The 25,899-nt window shown below is 32.8% G+C and overlaps 2 protein-coding genes across 2 annotated transcripts; one reads left to right on the forward strand and one right to left on the reverse strand.

Moving 5' to 3' along the window:
- The first annotated feature begins 4,051 nt into the window (after window positions 1–4,051).
- LOC134241284 (uncharacterized) lies at window positions 4,052–5,905 on the forward strand. The gene is made up of 5 exons (XM_062723351.1): window positions 4,052–4,210; window positions 4,660–4,756; window positions 4,861–4,933; window positions 5,052–5,312; window positions 5,583–5,905. The coding sequence occupies exons 1-5, from the start codon at window positions 4,168–4,170 to the stop codon at window positions 5,871–5,873; spliced, it is 765 nt and encodes a 254-aa protein (XP_062579335.1). The 5' UTR covers window positions 4,052–4,167; the 3' UTR covers window positions 5,874–5,905.
- A 6,005-nt stretch (window positions 5,906–11,910) lies between these two features.
- LOC134241283 (acetoacetyl-CoA synthetase-like) lies at window positions 11,911–24,880 on the reverse strand. The gene is made up of 19 exons (XM_062723350.1): window positions 24,872–24,880; window positions 24,505–24,748; window positions 23,978–24,081; window positions 23,349–23,466; window positions 22,622–22,741; window positions 21,416–21,513; window positions 18,929–19,043; window positions 18,167–18,245; window positions 17,821–17,962; window positions 17,392–17,472; window positions 15,556–15,680; window positions 15,257–15,321; window positions 14,910–15,032; window positions 14,261–14,374; window positions 13,892–14,017; window positions 13,637–13,706; window positions 13,423–13,481; window positions 13,011–13,216; window positions 11,911–12,624 (listed from the first exon to the last, which is right to left on the reverse strand). The coding sequence occupies exons 1-19, from the start codon at window positions 24,878–24,880 to the stop codon at window positions 12,487–12,489; spliced, it is 2,136 nt and encodes a 711-aa protein (XP_062579334.1). The 3' UTR covers window positions 11,911–12,486.
- Window positions 24,881–25,899: the final 1,019 nt, after the last annotated feature.

Genomic DNA, 25,899 nt, shown 5'->3' on the forward strand with positions numbered 1-25,899 from the left:
GCATATCAAAGCATTGTACTTCATGTTTGGAATAATTAGAAACAATAATATCTTATATTATTCAAAAGTTGTTTATTCTATTCCTAACTAGAAAGATTTCAGTCTGTCTCCACTGCAATTGTCAGTAAAGAATGATTTATTTCGGTATACATGTACCATTTATACTCGTCTGTTAGTCGGTTCTGCTTAATCATAAGTCTGAAATTTAGAGCAGTTGTTTATTTTTCACTCATGGCTGATGTTAACCCCAAGGGGATCATGATTTGAACAAACTAGAATCTACACTACATGAAATTCCCTATAAATATCACTAAGCATGGCTTTTACTGAAAAGAAGTTTTAAAAGGTTTTATATATATATAACTTTTAACTGCCAGAGAAGCAATTTAAAAACTTTCCACAGGAGTATCATCTTTTGTCTCAATGGTTGCTAAAGAAGAATATATTTTTGTAAAACTTTTCGGCCATTTTAACCACTGTCAAAATGAACAAACTTCCTCTCACAACATAAGGATGATTCCACATGAGTATTCCTGCCTAGTGATTCTTGAGAAAAAGATTTTTTAAAATGTTTCCAATATAATGTAAAATTTATCGGCCATTTTGGCCACAGTAAAGCATATTCGAACAAATTTTCTCACTACCTGACCTTTCAATACATCTTTCCTTGCCCAATGGTTCTTGAGAAGAAGATTTTTTAAAAATAACATAATTTTTACTCTAATTCATGATTATCTCCACTTGGAAAAAGGCATGGTAAAAAGAACTATATCCCCTTTTAGGATACTTTTTCAAGTTTTTAATATTGCCCCAGTGGTTCTTGAGAAGGAGATGAAAATGTGAAAAGTTTATATACAACAACAACAAAAACGGCATAGACAAATGAAATATCAGAAAAGCTCTTGAGCCTTTTAGAATTAAGTCTGAAAAACAGTTTTTTTTCCAATCACGGCTGATGTTACATGTAGATAGCGGACATGTCCCTAACAAAAAGTACTATAGAAAACTACATAGTTCACTATAGTTTAATATAATTAACTAGAGATGCAGAGTAAAAACTTTGGAACTTTGATTTGCTAAAGTGAAAACTTTGGAACGTCGCTAACCACTGTCAAAATGTACGATCCTCTCCCAATCTGGCCGTAGTTGCAAAATATTTTGTAGCTCATTAAAGTATTAACCAATGCAAGTGAAGCATTCGGACCTTTCATGCGACCTTTCAATATGCATGAACGAAATACTTCTGATGAATACTAGTATGAATAGAGAGGGTCTCTCTTGTACCGAAAAAAGAACTATATTCATTTGAATCTATTTCATTTTAATATTAGTCAGATGTAAACGAAAGAAAAAATATTACAAATGAAATATGCGTCATTAAAGAATTAAATAAAAACAGCCTCTTCAACCTCAGTCAATATGTATGTTGTAATTTGATAAATACTACATGTAGAATTCAAAATTGATTTTAAAATAATCATGCAACAGTGATGTATTCAAGTAACACGGCTCATTATTAAAGCATAAATGAACCTTCTTCTCAACATAATATATAATATTCTATGTATTCCATGTACTTGTATTCTTTGTTATATATCCTTAGACATAAGTTGTCAATATTGATGTCTCTCTTTTTCGGAATTTGGAGAAACGAAGAAATAGTGAAAATCTCGATACGTATATCTGAAACGTTAACAGTGATACGTGTTAAGCTGTATCAAATCTGAGACATATATATATTTCAGGTTGAATATTCAAATCATTGTATAAATTTAAAAGGAATTTAATTGCTTGTTTGCCTCTGTATTTTCAGTTTAAAAAATGGTTCTTTTAAAGGATTTGAATATCATTTTATTTATCCCTTTGTTTGTATCTCTTTCTTCCAGCTATCTCTTAAACATCCGGGGTTTAAGACGTTCCCTTGACTAGATAGAAAACACAGTAAAACTTCAATAATTACTATTTATATAGCACAAGGGCATATATAAGTATTTTGACAAGTGATATTGCATTGTTCAGGAAAGGTGGATGTGTATTTCTCTTAGATATTACAAGCGATTTCGAAATTTTATATCATTAAGGGTTGCAACTGCAACGCTTAATGATACACCAGTGTGTATCATTAAGCGTCGAATATGTCGATATTTGCTTGTTTCATTAAGCGTCGATGTTGCACTGCATTTGTGACGCTTAATGATATAATTCTGTCATTAAGCGGCGATTTAGCATTAGCGGTTGATGATGTCAGCTATTAATGCAATAATTTATGGCATTAAGAGTTGCAATTGCAACGCTTAATGCTATTTGTATCATTAAGCAGCGTTTTATCATTAGAGGTTGCTACAATGCATTCTACTTGGCTTGCTTCGGATGCTGGATCTGACCTACATTTTACGGATAAGTTAACAAGTTTTGGAGCAGGTTCATTCTAAAGCAGGTATATGTCCTATGTTGAGCAAATTTACATGGATGATATATCTAAGGATGCACACAAATGGACTTGCTGAATCCGACATATATTTTCCAGATAATAGACCAGGTTAAAGCTATGGATGCAGGTCTATTACCAAGAGACTATAAGGCCTATCTGAACCAAGCTTGCATGGATACTGCATCAAGGGATAATCTCATACAAACTTGCTTCAGATGCTGAATTCGAATTTCATTTTCGTGATGGACAACTAGTTTGAAGCTTTTGGGTAAGTCTTTTTCCAAGTAATTAAACAGGTCCCAGGCCCTATAAGATCAAAATATGTCAAAATTGCATAATTTTTGCATTTCTAGATGTAAACTTCTAAAATGTTAGTAAATTGTGGAATTGGCCTTACTTAAAGACAATATTTTTGAGGTGAGCTATGTATTTTCTGATTACCTATGTTTTAGTTTATTGTTATCCTTTCAAAAATATTCTGTTTACAAGTAATTTAGTACCTGTATGTTCAAGCACTCTTCACTTTCCAATGAATACAAAGTCATTCTGTCCTTGGATGCATTTTTTACTTAACATGTATCTCTCAATTATTAGGCCAGCCAGTTGAGCATATCTGTAAAATTTATCCCTACCAGTGTTGAATAATATTGAAAATCTAATAATATTTTAGACTTTAAATAGGGTGATACTAAATAAAAGGGTTTCTCGTTAAATGCTCTGACTGAGGACTTTAAGAACTACATATATATGTCTATTTGATGTACCCTTCAGACATTTGTGTCCTTTTATCCAATCAAAAAGTAGATGATAGTGTCTCTGTTTACGTTCTTGTTGACCGTAGTTTCTGAAAACTTAAATCAAGTGTTTTAAGAATATTTTAGAAAATATTTCAGCTAGAGTTAAGATGCACTCTTACCCTTGATGCTCATTCATGTTCATTAATATTGAGCTCTTAATTAGGAGAGTGTCTGGTCTCTTAGACAGAATTACTTGTCACAATTTCTAGCATCCTCACTAGGATCGGTAAAGTGTCACTTCAAAATCTTTCTATTTTTTCTTGTTCATTGAATATCGGTATTAATTTATTAAGTTTGAACATGTTGAATGATCTTTATTATTGTAACCTGTCCCATTAACGCCCACTTTAACATTTGACAGTTTTATTGCGTTTATTTTCATTTTTTTTTTAATTCTTTTTTCTCATAATAGGACTCCAACTTTTCCCTTTTATATTGCATCATATTATTCTAAAATGATCATCAATAGGGAAAGAAAAATGTATATGTTTAGAAGTTTTCCGTACCGTGCATAGTATATTTCATAGTATATCCTTGATATCTTGGGAATATTGAAACAATGAAGATCCTGTAACTACCTAAGGATGTTAATATCAAAATTTTGGCGAAAATATATTTTAGGGCGCTACGACTCGTTTTAAGACTTTCTCTTCGTTAAAGCATATCAATTAAAACTTCTTAGAACTTAAATAGGCTCTTTAATTAATTATATGATATTGCATTGATATAAATTAAGTACAAATGTGCATATCTGCCTGAAACTCATCATTTCGTGTACGCGTTTCCCTAATATGTTGGTCATATTTCCTCATTAATGTAATATTGTACTTCAACAAAGCTATAGTGTCAACTTCCTTCTTGATAGCTGAATTTACCAAAATAATTGTATAAATAAATTGTTAGCCATGATAACATATTTACAAATCGTCCACAGGTGAAATGTCAACAATGCCTAATGAGAAATGTGACTGCACATCAAGGGGTAAGTTTTTTGTAAGAATATAAAATTAATACTATTTTCTAAACTTGTAAGTTTGATGTTTTGATGCTATTATCAATATTTCTATTAATAATTGTTTACAAGTTTCCAACAAATGCATTCTTTTCAGGGAAGTAAAAGTTGTCTAAATAATTCTATGATTGTTGTTTACTTTTTGGTCTGATTGTTACTTTACTGAACCAAACACAAGAAGTTTTTCTTAAGAAGTTAATGATTTGTAGAGGATATCTGCTATATATGACCACTAGCACAATACGTTTCCTGAACACAAGAATCCGATTTCATTTTATCACTTATTCAAAGTTACCTCAAAAGTAAAAAAAATCAAATAGATTTCTTTTTATTTTATGCAGTTTACTTCCGTCTATTTTTTAAGTATAGACAACTCTGATTCCCCACTCACTATAGTTATTCCTTTCCATATTTGACAGGTTGCACAGCAGGTTCTGTATTCGCCGGACTTATTGTGGGGATCCTGCTGACGTTTCTTATCCTCCACGGCAAGTGGAACTGGATCAAGAATAAACTGTTCGTACCCCCATTTGTATTGTCAATATCCTGAAAACAATAAACAATGATCTGTTTTTGACTTTTATTAACAAATACATAACGTTTTGGGTTTCCTTTGATAGATTTGGTAGGTTTTTTCGTAAACCAAAAGCAGTTTCTAATGCAGCGTACGAGCCAGATTTTCATTTCGACCCGGTAAGATTATTTGATGTCAATAAATTATTTTCATTTTTTTTCTAGTTTGCTTCTGGTATTAAAATTGAATATTTCTTGTTCTTATATATATATATATATTTTTTTTTGCATTTGAAAGAGTGCAAGTGAATTGCGTGAAAAAGACAGTCCATACACGAACGTTGTAATCAATTCAGAGCATGCAGTGGAGATTGTAGAACATCCAGTAGATGAAGAAAATGCGGGGCAGGAGGAGGTCTACGCTGTCAGTCTTAAGAAGTCAATGAAACAACAATCAGGGTTGTCCGGGGATATGGTCCAGAAAATCGCCAGTCTTCATGGTAACAAAATAATAGCGAGGAAATCAGAGGAATTCGAGGATTTTGTGGACATAGAAAAGGTGCATAGTTAGTTCAAATATTTGAAATTATATAAAGAACTTAAAAGATATTCTTGAAACATATATAATTAATGTTTTTGATAGTTGTTTTTTTTCAAAAAACAAGGAAAATATCATAAAATAAATTTTAAAATATATGAGATTATTTTCCCTCTATTGAATGGATGCCAAACTGCGCAAAATCACTGATGCCAAAATAAGCTTGCATGAACATGTATCTAAACATAGGAACAACAGGTTCTCCAACTTTTCGCTTTCCTGTTGTTTTAGAAATCAGATGAACACATGGCGGCTTCCCGCTCTGCAACTCTTCCAGTATTTACAAAAAAGGGTCAATTTCCGGGAACGTCCATCCTAAAGGACGACAAAAAGACATCTCTAGGAAGAAACAGCAGTAAAGTGAAAAGTAAAAAAGGTGCCAAAACAGTCAGCATCTCAGAAAACAATGAACCAAATAAGCCAGAAGAAAAGGAGGACTTAATGGCAACAAAACCGGCTTTTGTGATGACAGAGGCTTCTCCTAACGGAGAGTATTTTGTTTTAGATAAGAGCTTTTGTTGAAGAAAAAATATACATTTGTTTATGCATCAAGTTCTTTTTATGGCTTTATTTGATGTATTTGTTTTTACATATCTATAACATGCAAAAATATATGATAAACAAGGGTTTTGTTCTTTTTATCTACAACCTTTATATCATCATTGCAATTAATTATACGTTAATTTTTGCAATCGCCATAGAAGAATAAGAAGTTAAGCATTCATTATATGCACAAGCAAAAATTCACAGATTAAAAAAAAGTCGTTTAAGAATAATAGAAATGGTTATTCCATGTTAATAAAATGCACTTCAAATTTAAATTTTTCATTCGTACTTAATGTTTTTAAGGTTTTTTTATTTAGAGATTGGTTTTAAATTTTTGAATTTGAATCTTGACTTTATTGCCAGTTTTTTTTCACATTATGAACTTAACTCTAATTACATACATTTGGTCATGTTAGTTATGTTTTATTTTATACATGTACTAAAAACCTTAATTTGAGTATTCAATAAATGACCTTGGTTTAAACAATCTCTCATTTGTTTGTTTGTTGTTTAACGTCCCTCTTTTGAAAATTTCACTTATTCGAAGACAACTTGCTCCAGGGAAAGCTTCAAATTCAGACCAATACTTGGCACTCAGGGCCATTGGGCATTTAAGCACCTACTACAACAAGCCTAAGGTACCTTGGTTTATGTTGTCTCATCCAAAAGACCGGTCTCCAGGCCCCGCAGTGGGATTCGATCCAACGACGTTTAATTCGTGATTACAGAGCAGAGCAACCACAGCAACACGCGGGCAAGAGATTCTTTTCTCTTGTTCTATCAAAACATTTATAGTGAATGATTGAGTATGCAATTTCAATGTCTTGATTTCGTTTAACATGATTTCAGAGAATTCCCGTTAATAAAATGAGGAATTGTGTTGGAATTTGGCAAATATAAATTGATATGATTGAGACAGCTGATGCCTTGACAATATCTTTGAATATACTCCTATATGTCATAATTAAACGGAAATGAACAATGACATTTTTACTTATTCCGATGTTCCCCATAAGCCATATATGAGGAAGAAGGCCTTGTATTTTTCCGCTTGCGTTCAAGTCAGTGAAATCGTGTAAATTACTATTTTTTAACTGGAAAAAAAGCATATTTCCAATATTTAATGATTCTCCTTTATACGATATAAATAAGGAAAATGGTATTAATTATTACCCTTGGACAGCTCATAATAATAACTTAAATATTAAATTGACACCGAATTTCCTGCACTAGAATAACTCATTTCAAGGAAATTCAGGAGCTTTTTTCATATGGTATACATGTATTTAGTAATTATGATTGTTTGTTTGACATATCTTCAAGGATGTCTAAATACAGTATGCAGCTCTCCTCCGGTATGAGATGTCATCTCATGCAGGAGGAGAACTGCATATTCAGACTTGTACTCAGCACAGTCTTAGGGCATTGAGGGATCTTTTTTTTTTCGGACGAGCACCTGTTGCGACAGGGAACGTCCATAAATATACATGCGAAGTACAAGTTCCCGCATCACAAGGCGGATTTGAAGCTGGTAAGAAAACAAGGACCAGCTTACTACTGCGCGATCTTAGAGCGTAAGATTCCGAACTTCGGCCATCTAAAAATAAATCCGCAATACAATCGCGCATTAAGCAATTGAGGGGTGATATGAAAACCATCTATACTTCTGTATTCAATAATCCAGAAGTAAAAAAGAATTAGATTACAAGATCAGTACGTACTGGTCCCGACTGACAAAGCAGGTAACAACATTGTCTTTCTTTCTAAGGCTCATTATACAGACTGTATTTTAGAGGAACTTGGATTTAATTCTACAAGTGGTAATCCAACGTACACTCATAGCTTCCTTTCCAAGGAGGAAATTCTTCTAAATCATATGTCAGTTTTGAATCTTTTTAATATACCAAACAACCGAAATGAATATGAATTGCCATCTGTATTGGAAACCGAAACTTTTTTAAATTCCTTACAAGCAAAGATATATAGAGTTCCAGTAAATATTCTACCAAACCTCTTTCTTAAAAAAATTCACTCCTCACTAAGATATTAACTGGAATGAAGGAGAAACTCCAAAAGAACTGTTCTACAATATATTCGAGAAGTCGTGTAAATCCGATGTGGATTACATAAAAATTCCAAGGAAATTTTGGAAAATTTGAAATCAAAAAACTTCACTAAATCAACAGCAAAATAACTTACAACTTTGCAGCCATTCCCCAAGACAAATTAAAGTCCAGGCTTTCTGATATCATCGACAGCTGCTTTTTTCAATAAAAATGGAACTCGTAAATTTACATACCTTGTCCTTGGTCATTTGAAAAATTATTGTTAAAAAAACATTCTGATTGTACAAACAAGAACTCTAAAGTTGATATTAAAAGGATGTTCGAGTTTCTGATAGACAATTTCTTTGTGGTTTTTGCATTTTGTGTCCGTCGGCTTGGACTTAAGTGGTACCCGTGTCAAGAATACTAATACTCTCATAATCAATATTTATCTACATGTAGTAAAAGACTAGTACCCTGATACCGAGTATGAAAGAGATGTGTCCGACTCCGAAGAGATTTATTTAAATTGAATGTTTTTTTTTCTGAATGATAAAACTTCGTCGATTCATGTACAACTAAATGTTGAATCGAATGCCGCTCTTTCAGATGATTTTAACAGAAGTGAAGGGGAAAATTCAGGAGTAATGTAAATCAGATCATGTGGATACTTAGAAATTTCAATCAACTTTTGGGAAATATGAATTCACAAAATTTTATCAAAATAAACAACATAAAAACGAACGACTTTTCCCCACGATAAATTAAAGTCCAGTGGTCCATTTCACAAAAAATCTTACGACTAAGACAAAAAAAATTTCCCATTTCTCAACAGTTATCTAAACTGTAGTAGCACATCAAAAATCTAATATTTCTATTACATTAAGCTACTTAGTAAAAGATTTTTTTTTAAATTAAATATATTTTTTAGCAAAAAAAAAATACATATGTAAGTCGTTAGATTTTTTGTGAAAATGCCACAGGTTTTTTATTATCATTGACAACTGCGTTTGCAAAAAGAAATAAACTCGTAAATTTGCTTATTTTGTATCTGGTCATTTGAACATTATTTTGTTAACTGACATTCTGATTGTATACATATAAGTACTTTAAGCTGATAGCAAAAAGATGCTTGAATTTCTGATTGACAATATGTATGCGTTTTTTGGAGACCACTAAGACCAGGTCTACCAACAATCTATTGAAATTCTCATTAGTACCGATTGTGCCCCGTCATCAACAAACCTATTTATGCATTCATATGAAGCAGAATTTGTCCAAAATCTTATACGTGAGAAGAAGAAAAAACTTGCTGTGGTCTTCAACTCAACATTAATTCGATATATCGACGATGTATTGTCAATTAACAATGTTTATTTTCATTCTTATGTCGATATGATATACATGTATCCCGGTGAGCTTGAAATAAAAGATACGACAGAGTCTTACACATCTGTTTCGTACTTGGATATTTTACTAGAAAAAAGTTAATGATAATCTAACAACCAAGCTTTAGATAAATATGACGACTTTAATTTTTCAATTGTCAACGTCCTTTATATCTGCATCAATATACCTTCATCATCTGCATATGGGGTTTATATATCTCTTGGTGGATTCGACACAGAGGAGCATACTGTACATATGAAGTTTCTAAAGCGAGATAATTTGTTGACAAATAAGTTGACGATACAAGAATATCAGCTGTCTCGTTGAAAGAGTCCAGTGATCGATAAAATGATCTTATCAGCAAATACAATCTATTATTAATTCAAATGCTTACTGGCGTTTTTCAAACTAATTGTTGGGCCATCAATAATTTACACATTGAATTGTCGACCAAATTTTAATTCCCGTTATTTCCCGATCATGAAAAGGAGCACACAGTGGGTGTGACCAGTCGGTAGATGCTCACATCTCCATGGCAACTGATCCAACCTCTGATGTTTTAGAGGTCCGTGTTTGCTCTGCTCCAAATTTGTATTAATGGACTTTTCAGCTTGAATACTGTTCATTATCTCATTACATTTCATGATGTCGTATAAAACCAGACCCGTGTAGCAGTAGGTCCTGGTACGAAAAAAAGATCCCTCACTGCTCAAAGATCACATTAAAAGTGTCGAAGACAAATCCTAGTTTGCTCCACTGGCAAGTGTTGGTCTCAACAAGACTTCAAATGGCTGCAGAACTGTATATTGCATTTTATATACATTACGGGATCTGTAGCGTTATGGTCAAAGATTAAAATATAGAAATCCCTAACGCTACAGTTCTGTAGTTAGAGTTAAACTCCTCAAAGATATCCAGAAATGATTTTAAATATACTTCATTTAAACATAATATTAGTCGACTGTGGGTCGATTATTTCTTCTGAAAGATCGCATTCTTATTTCAAAATCCAAGATAATTAAGTTAAAAGATCAATGATAAATAATCTTGAGGAAAATTTTAAAATTTCACCTTTCCTTGTTCTTCAGAGTAATGCACATTTCACGTTGCACATTTATTGTCTTGCAGGGTTTAATAATAAAAATTTCCTCAACAATATTTCAAGTAATTGAATGAAAAGTTTTAAGTCTTCATAGTTTACGCATGTTATTACTCAGAAATCTTTCGTTAAAGACCAATCATGTTCAGTGTTAGATAAACTAGCTATTGCTTTGAACCGTATCCACTGAGCCTTTTTATAATACTTTCATAGTACATAGTGTATGATATTTAAGACATATGAAATACAAACTCCTCTCTGTTTAATTTTTTTTTTTTTTTTGTATGACCAAAATGGTTTCGTTTTTTTCCAAAACCATAAAATTATCAATCAGTTTTTGTTTTCCATTTTAATTCAATATAGTTTTGTCAAGGATAATGGTTTAACTAAGCAGATATTGCTTCTTTATTCTCAGAGGCACCCCAATTTAATTATAAACAGGGATCTAGAAAATTTTGATGAAAAGAATATGTTAGTATTAGACATCCTCAACTAAGTAAGGAGGAGAGCTGTGTCATCAAAATTTTATATACACTATTCTATTTTGAATATACCTAGCAACTTTATTATTTGATGAAATTAAAAAAAAAACAATAGGGTATCATGTATCTTGGTATTCTGGTGTAGTATTCCAAATTTTACTGAAATCGAAGCAAGTCTTTTGTTAAAGTTTAATGCAAAAGAGGCCCCAGGACCATATTGCTCACCCAAATTATTATTGCCCTGCTGTTCAATATCAGCAGACTTGTCCCCTATATATTCTTAAGTAAGACTTTGATCACAGAGTGTGATCCCACCCTATAACCAAGAGGGGATAAATCAAACATGTAAGGATGCTTCCATTTAAATACACTGTATAACTAATTATGAATTTGTTGTTTTTGAGATTTTTACCTATATATTTCAAAGTAAAAAATTCTGATGGCCCAGTGTGGTACCACCCTACTCATGTGGTCATAATTAAATTAAGAGACAGTCGAATAACCACTCTCTGGGGATGCTTGCCTTCCATTTATTAATGTATATACATGTATATGCTCATAGTGACCCAATCCTACCCCATAGGTCATATTTTGAACAAAATCAAATGTACATTACCTGATAAAGCATAATCATGGCTTTGCTCTTCTTGAGAGGAAGATTTTTAAAAGATGCCCTTCAGAGTTCTTACTTCTTCTTTTAAAATTATCTAACAATGAAAGAGATGTTGGTCATTCATTTGAACAAACTTAAATTCCTTTTATCCAACAGAATATTATCATAATTTTGTTGAAGATTTGATCATCCATTCTCCAGAATTTAAAAATGTTCAAAGTGTACAGAGGATGGAGGTGCACCATACATGACCAGTAAACCTCATTTTAGCTTTCAGCTCTTTAGCTCAGGTGAGCTAAAAATCTAATTTTTAATTTATGTTCTTTTAATTTCTGCATAATTGAAATGAAAACAAAATGCTTTTAATATATGTAGCTAAACGCTTTATATTTACTAATCCCTTATAGTACATTGAATGTAAAATATTAACCAAATAAATAATTTTTTATGGTTTTAAACCAAATGTCATTCAATTATACTGATAAAAGATACACCATGTGATAATATCGCAATATACAAAGGGGGAAAAAATTATTCTAACTTTAACAATCTATAAATAAACACATACAGTATGTATGTAACTGTGACTGAGAATTATGTCTTGTGGTACACAGGAATTGGATATCTCTAGAGGAAGTGGAGCAGAAATATTGATGATCTGAGATTCAATAACTGATATGTATGCTCTTAAACACAAAACAAAAGAATAATAACACAACTATAACGAGAGTATTTCTCTGCAGTAACAACTACAAAAACAGATTCTGAACTTACCCTTAATTATCACACCTTAAAATACTGGTACATGTATAAGAAGACCATTATAGTAATTTCTGAATCCAATAAATACAGTCATTTAAAATAAAATTGAATCCCACTGAACAAGTTACATATCATAATAATACATGTACTTTAAAAGTTCCATCACAGGATTATGTTTTGCTCATGAAGCATATACATATCAGTATTTTTTCAGTTCTGAAATGTTGTAGAAGTGATCAATGCTTGAAGGATTGGCTAATGCCCCCCGCTGGACCACTTCTTGTCCATGAATGGCTCTTCTGACTGCTACCTCCACCTTCTTTCCACTGATTGTGTACTGTAAAATAAACCGCATCAGATTAAATATAGAATTTTAATACTTGAGTAAAGAAGTAAAAAATAAACAAAGTCAATCTACTTACTGAAATATCAAAAGAGAATCTGCAGTAAAATTTTAATCTTTTCATTTTACTTTCAAATTCATTCTTAAAGTTCTACTAAAGTACATCAAGACAGCTAGAAAAAACAGTGCTTCCTCATAAGTCTACTATCTACCAACTTACATATTGAAGTCACATTGATGAGAGGAAATTCAATATGAGATGAAAAAGGAAACATGAAATCCAAAAAGACTCCTCTCAGACTGATTTTCTGTCATTTTACTGATAAATCTTGAGCTGCTGGAATGACAAATTATTTTTACAAGGGAGTGTGTCTACTTACTGGAATGTCCTGAATAGGTAGAATGACCTCTGGTACGTGTCGAGCTGACAGGAGACGACGAATGTTGACCTTGATGCTCTTAACTATTTCCTGGGTGAAATCTGCTCCTGATGCCATCTTCAGGAATAAAACAACTCTCTCTTCAGAGTTATCCGCCTTTCTCTGGGCGACACAAACACTGTCCTGAATCTCCTTGTAGGACTCCACTGAAATATGCAGTTTTTTTATGTCAGTGTGCACACTACACTTTGTAAGTGAAACACATACTCATAATGAATTTTTTATGGGGGTGGGGTGACTCAAAAGTGTTTTAGTGGGGGGGGGGGTAACTCAGAAGTTTTTAGAACTGATGTAAAGTGATGGCTTTTTTAACGAATAAATATCATTAAAAATATTATCTTCGAATTCTTACCAACGTTATAGATTTCTGCACTTCCAAATCTAACTCCATTAGGATTTAGTACCCCATCGCTGAAAGATAAAAGATCAAAGTTTTTCAATTGAGAAATTAAACTAAGCAAATGACACAAAACGCTCCTTCCTCAGAATACTAAAAACATTTAAATGATCAAAACAGCTATGAAAACTAATCTAAATTCAGAATTGTTTCTTTTGATTGTTTTTACCTTCTTCCCAGCATGACTATTCCTCCTGTCTTTGGATTAATACAGCAGTAGTCACCATGAGCCCACACACCTACAACAAGTCCAGGTTACAACTAATCAAAATTACTTTACACACCTATATTGTGAAAGGATAATTAGGTTATCACAAATAAATGTGATTCACAGAATATTAATATCTTCTCAATCCACCATATACGAGTCTTCCAACCTACATGTTCAAGTACCCCCCCCCCAGTGTGTACAACAAAAATTCACCTGGGTACATGGAGAAATAGGCGTTAGTGTACTTTTCTCCCTGAGGGTCGTTCCAGAAGTAGACAGGCATGGAGGGGAAGGGCTTCAAACAGACCAGCTCCCCCGGCTCCCCATACACTGGTTTACCTGACACAATAAAATAGATGTACAAGACTACTTCATCAGGATGTTTACAATTACTGTACCTCTCAGTCAATAAAAGCAAACATTTAAATGATGACACACTACTGGAGTACAGTTTTGATACTGCTGTATGAATAACAATTTTTAAAAATATGAGAGACAGCTTTCTTAGAATATGAAATTACTTATAATAATAAAAGACATCTTTGTTAATTGTGGATACAGCAGAACAACCTATTTCTTTACCTTCCTCGTTCCAGCTCTGCATGTCACATCCCAGTGTAAAACCCTGGACCTCCCCTCTGTGTACCGGGACTGTCCAATTCTGACCCATAAAACAGGCAATGATGTCTGTCCCACCTACAGATGACAAATAAATAAATATAACTGAATAAAATGACTGTTTTTGTTAAAATTGGCAGTGAATCACTATTTTGGGGGAGAAATTTATAATATTTGGTTTTTTCTATGGTGTGGAGAGACCCACAAATTCAAAACTCACCAAAAAAATGTAGTTATTGTTTCAATATCATATTTGTACCTCATTACTTTATCAACCAAGAAATAATATCCTTACAAACCAATATTTTTCCCTCAAACCAAGACAATTTGATCTTCTTCATACAAGTGATTTAACAGAACCTGATTTTGATTTAAAATCAAACTGCATGTAGCTCCTGAAAATTGAATCCAGGGAATACAGTGAATCAGTCATGGCATGTACACACCTGACATGGAAACCAGAGGGAGTAGGGCTTTTTTTTAAAAAATCTCCTTGTACACATGATGGCAACTTTGATGCTGGGTGAGAGGTTACATGCCTGATATTAGAAGGTCCTCTTTTAATCTTGTACATAATCATAACTTTGAGAATTGGGGAAGGGGTGTTACATACCTGATATAGAGGCAAGAAGAAGGTCCTTTTTAATCTCCTTGTAGACATAATCATAACTCTGAGGTTTGAGAGGGGATCCTGTAGACATGATCATCTTCAGAGTCTTCAGTTTGTGTGTGGTCCCTGTTATATTAATAAAATAATAAATTAATACACCAGAATATTTCATATTTTAATTTGAAATAAAGTGAATTGATATGGTATAAAAATATATTTATAAAATATACAGTGTATGCCCCTTTCCTCATCAACTTTGAATATGGAATGCAGAATACTGGTAGTAATATCAGTGAATGATTGAATCTATCAGCCTGTGCTTTGAGTGCTGCAGGAATTACAACTCTTACCTGGCTTAAGTCCCCTGTCTTCCATTACAGCCAACCATTTAGCACTGGTTCCAAACAAAGTGATCCTACAGCAGGAGGGGGGAAAATAATCAATACATAAGAATTCCCTAAATATTTTCACTATCCAAAAAAAGTCATGAAAATAGAAATACACCAAAATGATTGAAACTTGAATTCTTGACCATATTTACAACTAAGGTAGTAAACTGTCATTTTTATTACCTAGCAATTAATTGTGAAGAAAAAAAAGTGCCAAAGAAATAAGTGTGTTTAATGAAATTAAGTTTTAAAAAATGTACCCTAACTCATCTACCAGATCCCAGAGGTGATTTGCGTGGGGCACCAGAGGGGAGCCATCATAGAGAACAATGGCAGCCCCCACAGCCAGACCCGAGACTAACCAATTCCACATCATCCAACCCACCTAGAAAGTATACAAGTACACATTAAAAAATTCTCAATGTTAAAATGATCTGCATTCAGCCGAGAACACAGAAAATCATTCTGAATGTTAGAATTGAAATCAGTCAACCTACTACCCGGTACATGCTGTGTAAGTGGAAATTTTAGCATGAGGGATTTGTCCATAAAAATTGGTACTTTAATCTTAGGGAGATGTAATTTTAGTGATTTTTAAATGCTCACTATAGAAGCTATTACAGATAAAATGCAATTAATTTTTAGAGATACTGTAAAACGAGAAAAATTGGCGCAAACGTATTTTAGCGCAAACGCAAGTGGGAATGCATTGGCGCAAATAAATTTTAGCGCTTGCACTTTTCAGTAAAATATATATAAATGTGATATTTTGGGGGTTTTTTTTATCCACACCCGTATTTGACTTTTTGGTTATTAGTCAAACACGGAAACGCATTAGTACTCCCGTATATCAGTAAACGTTCGTTAACTTTACCGCGGTATGTGTTGCTATCACATGGACGTGGTACATTGTTAAAATTTATTTTATTTCTATTTTCAATTAAAAGAGTCTTTACTCATTTAAATCATGTTAAAACAATGCATGCATTGACAGAAAATTACTTAGATAAAACGGTAATCCTAATCAGGTATTGTCTGCAAGCTCAAGCGCCATGCTGATTGCATTGTTTACCTCAACGCGATAGATGATTGACACGCCGAGAAGCTAAACTTTGAAGGTGCTAATGATAATAATAGGTTAACAACTACCGGGGTAACAATAGTTTAATTAAATTATAATTTGGCAGAACAGAACTTTCTGTCCTCCGAACATGTGCAGTACTAGCACTCCAATGACCCTTCGACATTACGTAATCGCTCGTTCCGGTTTACATGTACTTATGTAAAAACTTTGAACACACACAAAAAAGATATTTAGAAATCCTTTAGCGCACAATAAATTTTAGCGCTCAGGGGCTCTTGCGCCAAAGGCGCTAAAATTAGTTGTGCGCCAAATATTCTCGTTTTACAGTATTTAATTTTAGTGATCTCAACACTCTTGTTAATAATGCCAAAATTAAATCTTCGCTAAAAATTCTGCTTATACGGTATATATAAGTATATAGTGATTCATTCTCAGTGTTAAACTTATCTGCATGAATTCAGTGGATCTACCACATATATGAGTAAACAGTAAAAGATCTTCAATATTGACTTATATGAATGCATTGAATTTAGCCAAGTACACATTGAATCAATACTAGACTTTCCTGCATAAAATCATTTTCATTTGATATATTTTCTATAAATCTATCAAGCATGGTACATACTTTTATTGAGTACATGGTAAACCATTTTCGAGGGATTGTGTGCATAAAAATACTTCCACTTTTAGTATTTCCTATAAATTTAACTTCAAACAAGATATTCAATACTTGAGGTTTGTCTGAAATTTTATACATGTAAAAGAATAGTGTAGAGAACTTTTAAAATACTTTAATATCTTATTTCAGAGGTAACCTAGTTCCATTGGTAACTAAATTTAAGCACCAACCCTTGTGCTGCTTCATGTTGACAAATGTACTTAATTTTGAGTATGCTTGTTTATGTACGTTTACAGGACCGAAAATCTAGAGAGAAAAATATTTCAAACAAAGGTACATGTATTTTGAATGCATTTAATTCTTTGTAATGTGATTATAAAATAAAACACTTACTGTAGTGTAATAAAAGAAAATGTCCTCCCTTCCCATGTTGCTTTGTATGACATGTTCCTCAAGATGCTTCAGCAAGGTTCCCTGTGAGTAAATAAAGTCGATAAATTAACCACTACTTATTCTAAGACTTCATTTCTCTTAAACATCCTCTAGAGGGAGAGAAGACTATACCCCATGGCAAGTAAAGATACTAAGAAAAAAAGGCAAAACATTTCCTAATCTCCCAAATTCACACTATTTAAGAATAGAATAAAAATGTAATTTATCCCATCAAACTTGAGATTGATCACAAAAATGAACTGTAAGACAGACAATCCAAACAAGTGTAAATGTTGAGTCCTGGAATCAAGTTGATCAGTATTTCTCAGATTCCAGCTCACAGTAACAAGTACCAAGCACAATGTATTTTATGATTTGCTATCACCTTACCCCCACGGAGTGGACCATACACTTAGGGTCTCCGGTGGTCCCCGAGGAGTACATGATAAATAGCGGATGGTTGAAGGGGACTTGTTCAAAATACAGCTCAACATCTGGGTCAACTGACGAGACAAATTCCTCCAAGAGGCAGCTGAAAACAAAACATCTGGGTCAAAAACAAAACATCTGGGTCAGTTGATGAGATAAATTCCTCTAAAAGACAGTTGATCGAAAACAAAACATTTTTTTACATGTTAATGTCAAAATCTAAAAGTACATGTAATGATATTTTTTTTCAAAAAGTTGGGATAAAAATACTTCACCTTACATATACAATGACCCTGACTTTTCTCACCTGTTAGGAATAGCAGAAATATCACAAGGTGCATCAGGAACGAACCTCAAAACAACAACTTTCTCAAGGTCAGGTAACCCTGCAAAAGGGGTGAAACACCTTAAACTGGACTGTAGGGCTGGGTATTGACCCGAGATTTTGTATTGCGATATATTGCGATATTTTTAACTGTATTGCGATATGTATTGCAATATTTTCAACGTAATAAAAATGGCATTTTCTTACTGTATTTACATTAATTTACATGCAGAATGTTCATAACTATGATAAGTAACTAACACAGGGAAAAAATCTTGTTGATTTCATTTGAGTTATGTTCTGAAATTTTCCCACAAAACAAATGTTTGGCTTAATAACGAACTTTAATTAGTCCATTTCTATATCTAATGACAAAATTCCTTAATCTAAGCATATTGCCAATATATCGATATTTCAAAATCGTACTGCGATACGATATTTTTTGTCATTGTATTGCAATATATTGAAATATCGATATTATTGCCCAGCCCTACTGGACTGAAATACAACTGTATCATATTTGCATAACCGTTTCCCTCAATATACAATGGTAACAATATAAGGGAAGTAACTCTTCAAAGTTTCAAATGATTTTGGCAACATCCATTACAATTTTTTCCTTTTTACTGATTTCATCAGCAAAGATGAAGAAATTAAAAACATACAGATCATTCTTACTTTGTATTCATGTCACCATAGATACTCACCCATGGATTCATTCAGAAATAGGTTGTTACACAGTACCTCTGACAACTTGCTCCAATTTCTCCAGATGGGAGTGAACTTTTCCATTGTACCATACAGCATTAATACTGAAGATCAACTTTGGCTTTATTTGTGAGAATCTGTCTAAAACACCCTACCAAAATCAAAACAAAATGGATTAAAAGGATTTCTCATGTTAATATACAAGGGGTTATCAAAATGTTTGTGGACTGAGGCTATAAAATTAGTACTATGTAGTCTGAGCTTACAAAATTGGAATATAAAACAACAAAAAATAAAGAAATGTTGAAAATTTTAGCCTGATACGTTCATTATTTTTCAAATTATTATAAAATAAATTCTACATTATATGATCACCCGGCACTGTCGCCGTTTAGTTTTATGACATCCTACAACATCATTGTTTTTCAAAGTTTTCTTCTTCTACCTCATACACTTATGTTGATGAGATACCCTGGAGCTAAAAAAGGACTTCAACCTGTCTTTTTTATATGACTTTACAATGTCTCCAACAGCGGCTTTCCATGCATATAATATTGCAAATGGATTTATACATTGAGAGAGATCCTCGCTTCATTGTGCAAGCATAGTTTGCTTTTTGTAGTTCAATACATGTAACTACAACAATTCATCAACGTCAGTTTTTGACGTGATTGATTTTTCACACCTTGACTACAAATCGAAATTAACTGTACATCCCTTTTCTCTCTGAATCTATTTTGGCATTCAAAAGAAGTACTGTGAATGAATATTTCTCCGTAGCCAGTTTTAACATTCCCTATGTCTATACCAGTTTTTTTCAGGGGCACAACTTTGTAGAATGTTGGAAAAAGAAACCCTCTCCCTTTTTGACGTCATTTTCAAAGCAATATTTGTTTGGATACTCCATGTAAAATTTACAATTTAATTTCATAGAACTTCCAGAATGAGGAAAAAATTCCAAATTTAATGGAGCAATATTGTCCCAACACATACCTGAATTAACGGGATTTTTAGATGTGAAATGTTTATATCAAAATATTCTTTCTCAGTTACACTTAGGTAAAAAAAACCTCGTTTTTGAGGTTGCGCCGCCTGGACATACCTTTGCTTACAAAAACATTACTTATTTATTAAAAAATAAAAATAATGAATCGTGGTTTATACAAACATTACTTATTTATTAAAAAATAAAAATAATGAATCGTGGTTTATACTATAGATAGAAAAGATGATGCTAACCAGATATTTTATAATTCATCGATGTACCTAAAGCGGTTTTAATTTTATGGCGCTAATCCATGAAGTTTTTGGTAGCCCCTCGTAAAATATCAGTTGCTTTCTCAGGCACACAGATACAAAAAAAATATTTTGCTGATTGATTGAAAAACTGAATGGTTCACATGCCCTAAATACGAGGGTCATTCAAAAAATACGTAGACAATGTTCCTTATCATCACATTATTTTTACAAATCTTAATATCAGTACATTTTTAAATGTAAAAAGATATTTTTATAGATTTCTGTAGTTTCATTCTATTTGATTAAACGGAACTCATACTAGACAATTTAAAATGCAACATGTTTTGTCGCCACAGAGCACGGTCAAAAACAATGTAACGTCAAAAACAACGTTAAAGAACATTTCTCAAACTCACAGTGCCTTTTCATTTTATACATGGTTTGTGTCGTATTCCTCATTCATTAAAACGTTTCCACAACACTTGAAACCTAGTATGCTATCAATATTTTGAGTATAATTTAAATAAGATTGTAAATGTTTTCAAATCCTTTACCATGTAACTCTGCTCTTACAGGTTCCGCAACAGTGAAATGCACATCACGTTTCATGACGTTACTAACTCTTTTGAAAAGATTTTGAACTATAATCTGTTTTTTGCAGAACGCCCATCGCCCAATTTAAAGTCTTTACCCCTCAAAAATTGTCTGTTCCATTATAAACAAATACACGGCTCATTTTATGTATTTTTCCTGGTCTCTCCAGCATTTTCGGAGTTTGTTTTAAAAGTTTCCAAATGCAAAACAAAATTATATTGCTTCTCGCTGCTCCGTGACGTCCTTCAACGTCATGATTTTTTGCTTTTTTAAATCAAGACTATCTGTCTATAGAAATGGATATCTTTTACACAAAGCAGTGTATTACATTAACTTTTTGCTTTTGAAGAAATGAAACAATAGTAAATTTAAGTATGTAAATTTTATTTCATTTAAGGACAATTTTAAAGAGGTATGGCTATAGATATGAAAAGCGAATAATCAGTCCATAACTCAATATTGACCCTGCTCCGTAACCCCATTTTTGCTGTCTTAAATCTTTGATAATTTTGACAATTTTGATATATTCCAATTTCTTTGCTCAAAATATTTGAATCTGTTGTTAAAATATATGTTCCAATTTTGGTTTAAATATGACGTTAAATAAAAAAGTTATGACAAAAGTCTACGAACTTTTTGAATGACCCTCGTATATATTTTTAAGAAGATGATCTGGAGACCCTGACATACCTGTACCCCAAAGTCTGGAGAGGTAGAGCTCCACACGGCTCCTATAGAAGCTGCAGCTAACATGGCCTCCAGAGCCACTGTACAGTTTGGGATGTACCCTACATAAATAACACAGATATGGAGGTTATATTGGAAGAGCATGAAATGGTTTTTACACTATCAGTAAAACCCCAGTCACATTTCCAAAAACGACCAACGGACGATGGGTTTTGAAACAAAAATGGGATTCTTCGGGTGACAGTCATCAATTCATCGGCCGTTGTCTTGGCCGATTTTGACCTATTTTTTTGTCGGCCCACCAATTTAGTGTCCATCGGTCCAAGTTATAATTTTTCATGCATTGGTGGCCGATTTCTTCAACTGCAGTTATCTGTCAACCAACCTTCTATCATCGTCCGACCATTGATGGTCAGTTTATTAACTTGGTCGTCCATCGTTGGACAATAAGAGTGTTGAAAATTTCAGCCAACAGTTAAAATCAAACTGTAGCTCAGAGCTCGATGATCGGAAGACGATTGGCCGACTTGTGAATATTTAACCTATTCAGTACACATAACACAAACAAAATTTTGATGCATGGATTGATATAAATTATTTGAACGGAAATAACATAAATTATTAATCCGTAAGATATAAAGAAATCTTAAGTATTATTTGCTGCTTAGATATGCACCATTTGTCGTTTTTATGCAATTCCATACAAATTTTGCACACATTTTCAACACTGAGTCAAAATTTTATAAAATTCTGCCACTTTGCCTTGCAAACATTACTCACGTCACCTATCTGAATATAGATCTATGAAAAAATATTGCTGATTTCTAAAAAAAAAAAAGATTTTTTGTGTTATTTATCCAAGTCATCGATGTCTCTAGGAAATAATGTGACTGCTCCGTGTCGCCCGATACTGTGTCGGCCGATCCTGTTCTTTCAGCCGACAAGACCAGAAAAATTTAGTTGCCCGACCATCAGCTAAATGTGACCTAGGCATAACTAGATCAATAGATAACAATCTGTTTAATATTTAATTTGTTTTTGGATGATATATATTTGAAATTTAACATTTCATGTACATGATGTAGGACATGAATTAGTGGGCCTCTTTGAAACATCAAAACAAAGAAAGTACCCCCGTAAAGAAAATTTAGGATTTCACAGTAACATTGTTTATTAAGCTTCTAAATGAAAAAAAGGAACTAAATTTACCTACGACTCTGTCTCCTGATTGGACCCCCATTTTCCTCATGGCTGCTGCGTATCTTGCCACAGAGGATCGGAGTTCTTTGAAGGTTTTCTTCTGAATTCCTTTGATCCCAAGACCTTCACCTAATAAATAGGGAAGAGTTATAGAACTTGGACGATTTCATAATGCATAAAATAAGCTATATCATATTTATGATATTCATAATATTACCCGACTATTTATAATATTTACTAAAGTTCAAAGTTGTTTGATTAAGTGTAAGACACGTCTTTCAACTTGAATGAATATTTATTTGTCTAAATTAAAGTGAAAACTTTATGTCTGTTTTTTTTAAGTCTGAAACTGCATGCAATTTTCTCCCTCTCACGTTTCCTTTGATTACTTGTTCACAAAAAGTGCTGTGCTGTGCTGTCATCTTAAGCCAACGAAAATAACTGTTTTCATTGCGACTGAAACCTGCTATTGATATCCATAATAAACAAAAAATGATGTGTTTACTACCAGTGGGTATTGAAAGGCTGCATCAAAATTCATTTTCTGACAATGCTTTACTTGCATTGGTCAAATTTTTAATGAACTATGAATTATTCTTCTCTCCTTCAATCAAAGCAAGAATGGGAAATTATTGTATATTTTGACCATTGTTTGCAAAGATGCTTGATGCTTGGGGTTATACAGAATGTCTTTGAAAATGGAAAGGGCTATATGTTCTCAAATAATAGCAATAACCTGTAGCATAAACTGCTACACGATCATCATTGTAACGTAGCAGATTTTCCGCAAAATTAAGTCGGCTCCCTCTAAACCAGGTAGGAATCTCTGCAATATTCTTCGATTTATCAATCACCTGAAAATCAAGATTGTAACAACTGACAATTAAGACGAAAACAAATTCTAACAGGAAAAATTCAAGAAGCTGCATCGAACAATGAAACACCTATAAAGTTTCAGTTGACCTGTTCATCTCAAATAAGATGAATCAAATGTTAAGAAGCACCAAAATTTTTGTACTTCAACATCATTTAACAAATCTTTGATATTTTGACAATTTTTAAAAAGTTTTATTACACTCTAGATAAGCTATAGCTGACAAAATTTTTTCTTAAGATAAACCATCATTTCAAGAATATAACAAATGCAAAAATAAACTCTCTAGTCTCTAAAGATAGGATAGAGAAGCTGTAGTTTTAACACGTTTAATATCAGAGGCCTGTTCAACTGAGCGAATGTTCGTGAGCACTAGCCAAAATTCCAAAACATCCAAAAGAAATGTTTGCGAGCGCTCCCTCTGTTGAACAGGCCTCTGATTTCAAATTGATGCTCTGTTATTCTGTCAGTATACTACATGTATGTTGTACCTCTGTATAGGACTGAGAATGGATGACTTCAGTAAACTGCCAGACTTCCTCCCAAAACTGGTCATAATTCTCACACGACCACTTGTGGAATTCTCTATAAGTCTCTGTAAATATTGATAACTCTCTCTTTAAAATCTCTGTTAACATCAGTATATTCAGGTAATTATATAGACAGGACCTGTTGTGAAACTCTTTATTGTTCTTAAGGCTTACAAAGCATAAGGTTTCTGATCCGAAAACCCTTGGCTAGCAAGGATGCAGATATAGCAAAAAAAAAAAGACAATGTAATAACTATAAACTTAGAGCAGGCAACAATAAATATATTTTATTTTATTAACAATCAAGACATTAGTTTTCAATAAAAGATAAATATAAATGCTTTCACAGGAAATTATTTTGCCTCTACTTCAAACTTTATAAGAGCTGCTACTGTATAAGCGTTGTTTTGTCCCATGACATGATGACCATGATGACACCGATATTTGACAGAGGAAATTCGAGGAACTTGTATACTAATTCAACTTACCTAGATTTACACTATATTTTTCATTGATTCTTGTCCTTAGTTCATCCATTTTAGTCGACATAGTTCGATCCGGTTCCCACATAACTGGAGGAATTCCATCTACTGCGGCGTCCATAATTTTCTCTGTTGTAGTGTTTACCAAAACATCCAACGTGACAATTACTTCCGGTGTAAGATATAAAACTTCTACTTTCACTTTGACCTTTAGCGTCCAAATAAAGTACTTCCCCCAAGAATTGTTATACTGAAAGATTCATTCGACTTTGTATATATGAAATATTTTTTTCAAAAAAAGAGAAAACGAAAACAAATATACACAAATACTTCCTCACAGCAGCTAGATCCTGGTATGATCAAAGGACCTCACCTGACTCATTCTGATTGGTCAGAAAAACATCAGAAGAGACGCACCCACTTCTAGTGGCAGTATGATTGCAATATGTCCATTCTCTTCATGTTCCAAAACACTGCATTGCACCCTAATATGACATTTTTTTTTTAAATTCATGTACAAATTGGATTTAATAATTGTAGTCAGATAGAAGATGAAGTACATTTTCTTTTAAGTTGTCCATGCCATAGTCAATCAAGAATAAATTTACTATCCATGATATCTTTTTAATAGCTTGTCAAAAAATAACCAGTTTTTATGGTTAATGAACTGTGAAGATGTTGATGTGCTGTTCAAATTGTGTGAATTCATAAGTCATGTATAGTTCGACAAATTCAAAATCATTTGAAGTACCTTAGTTGGATAATTATGCTACACTATGTAAAGGTGTTGTTGATATTTGTGTTGTATTATATACTCTACATTGAACAGAAGTGGATAACTTTAATACATGTATAATAACAATATACTATCCTTCAGCACTGACTCTTGCTGTTCATTGTAGTTTAGTTTAATTAACACATGTGTCAATGTATAATTTATTTATATAATATATGTTTATCTCCATAAATTTTATGTCTGTTTATTCTACATGAGGCAGAAGTGGAATTCTGTATATCCTTTAGCAAAGACTCTTGCTGCCTCCTGTTGATGTTTCAAACATAGTTTTATGCATTTTGATACGTATATATTTACATATATATGTATATCATGAATAATACTTATGCGCATTTTTTTGTACAACAAACCATCATGTATGTCGGTATATGAAACTTAAATTGCCACCAACATATATATCAGTATATATATATATATACTTAATAGAAGAATTGCTCTTCACCACATGTTGTATTCTGTCTATTACTTTAATATTATGTTTATATGTAATTATATATGTTATATGTTTATGCCTAATGGGCCCTGATTGGTAATAAATTCTATTCTATTCTATTCTATTCTATTCTATAGTATTGTACCCCCCCCCCCCCCACACACACACGTGT

The sequence above is a fragment of the Saccostrea cucullata genome, unplaced genomic scaffold (genome assembly GCF_032062105.1).
Source record: "Saccostrea cucullata isolate Sc308-1 unplaced genomic scaffold, CSIRO_AGI_Scuc_v1 ctg222, whole genome shotgun sequence".
Lineage (NCBI taxonomy): Eukaryota > Metazoa > Mollusca > Bivalvia > Ostreida > Ostreidae > Saccostrea > Saccostrea cuccullata.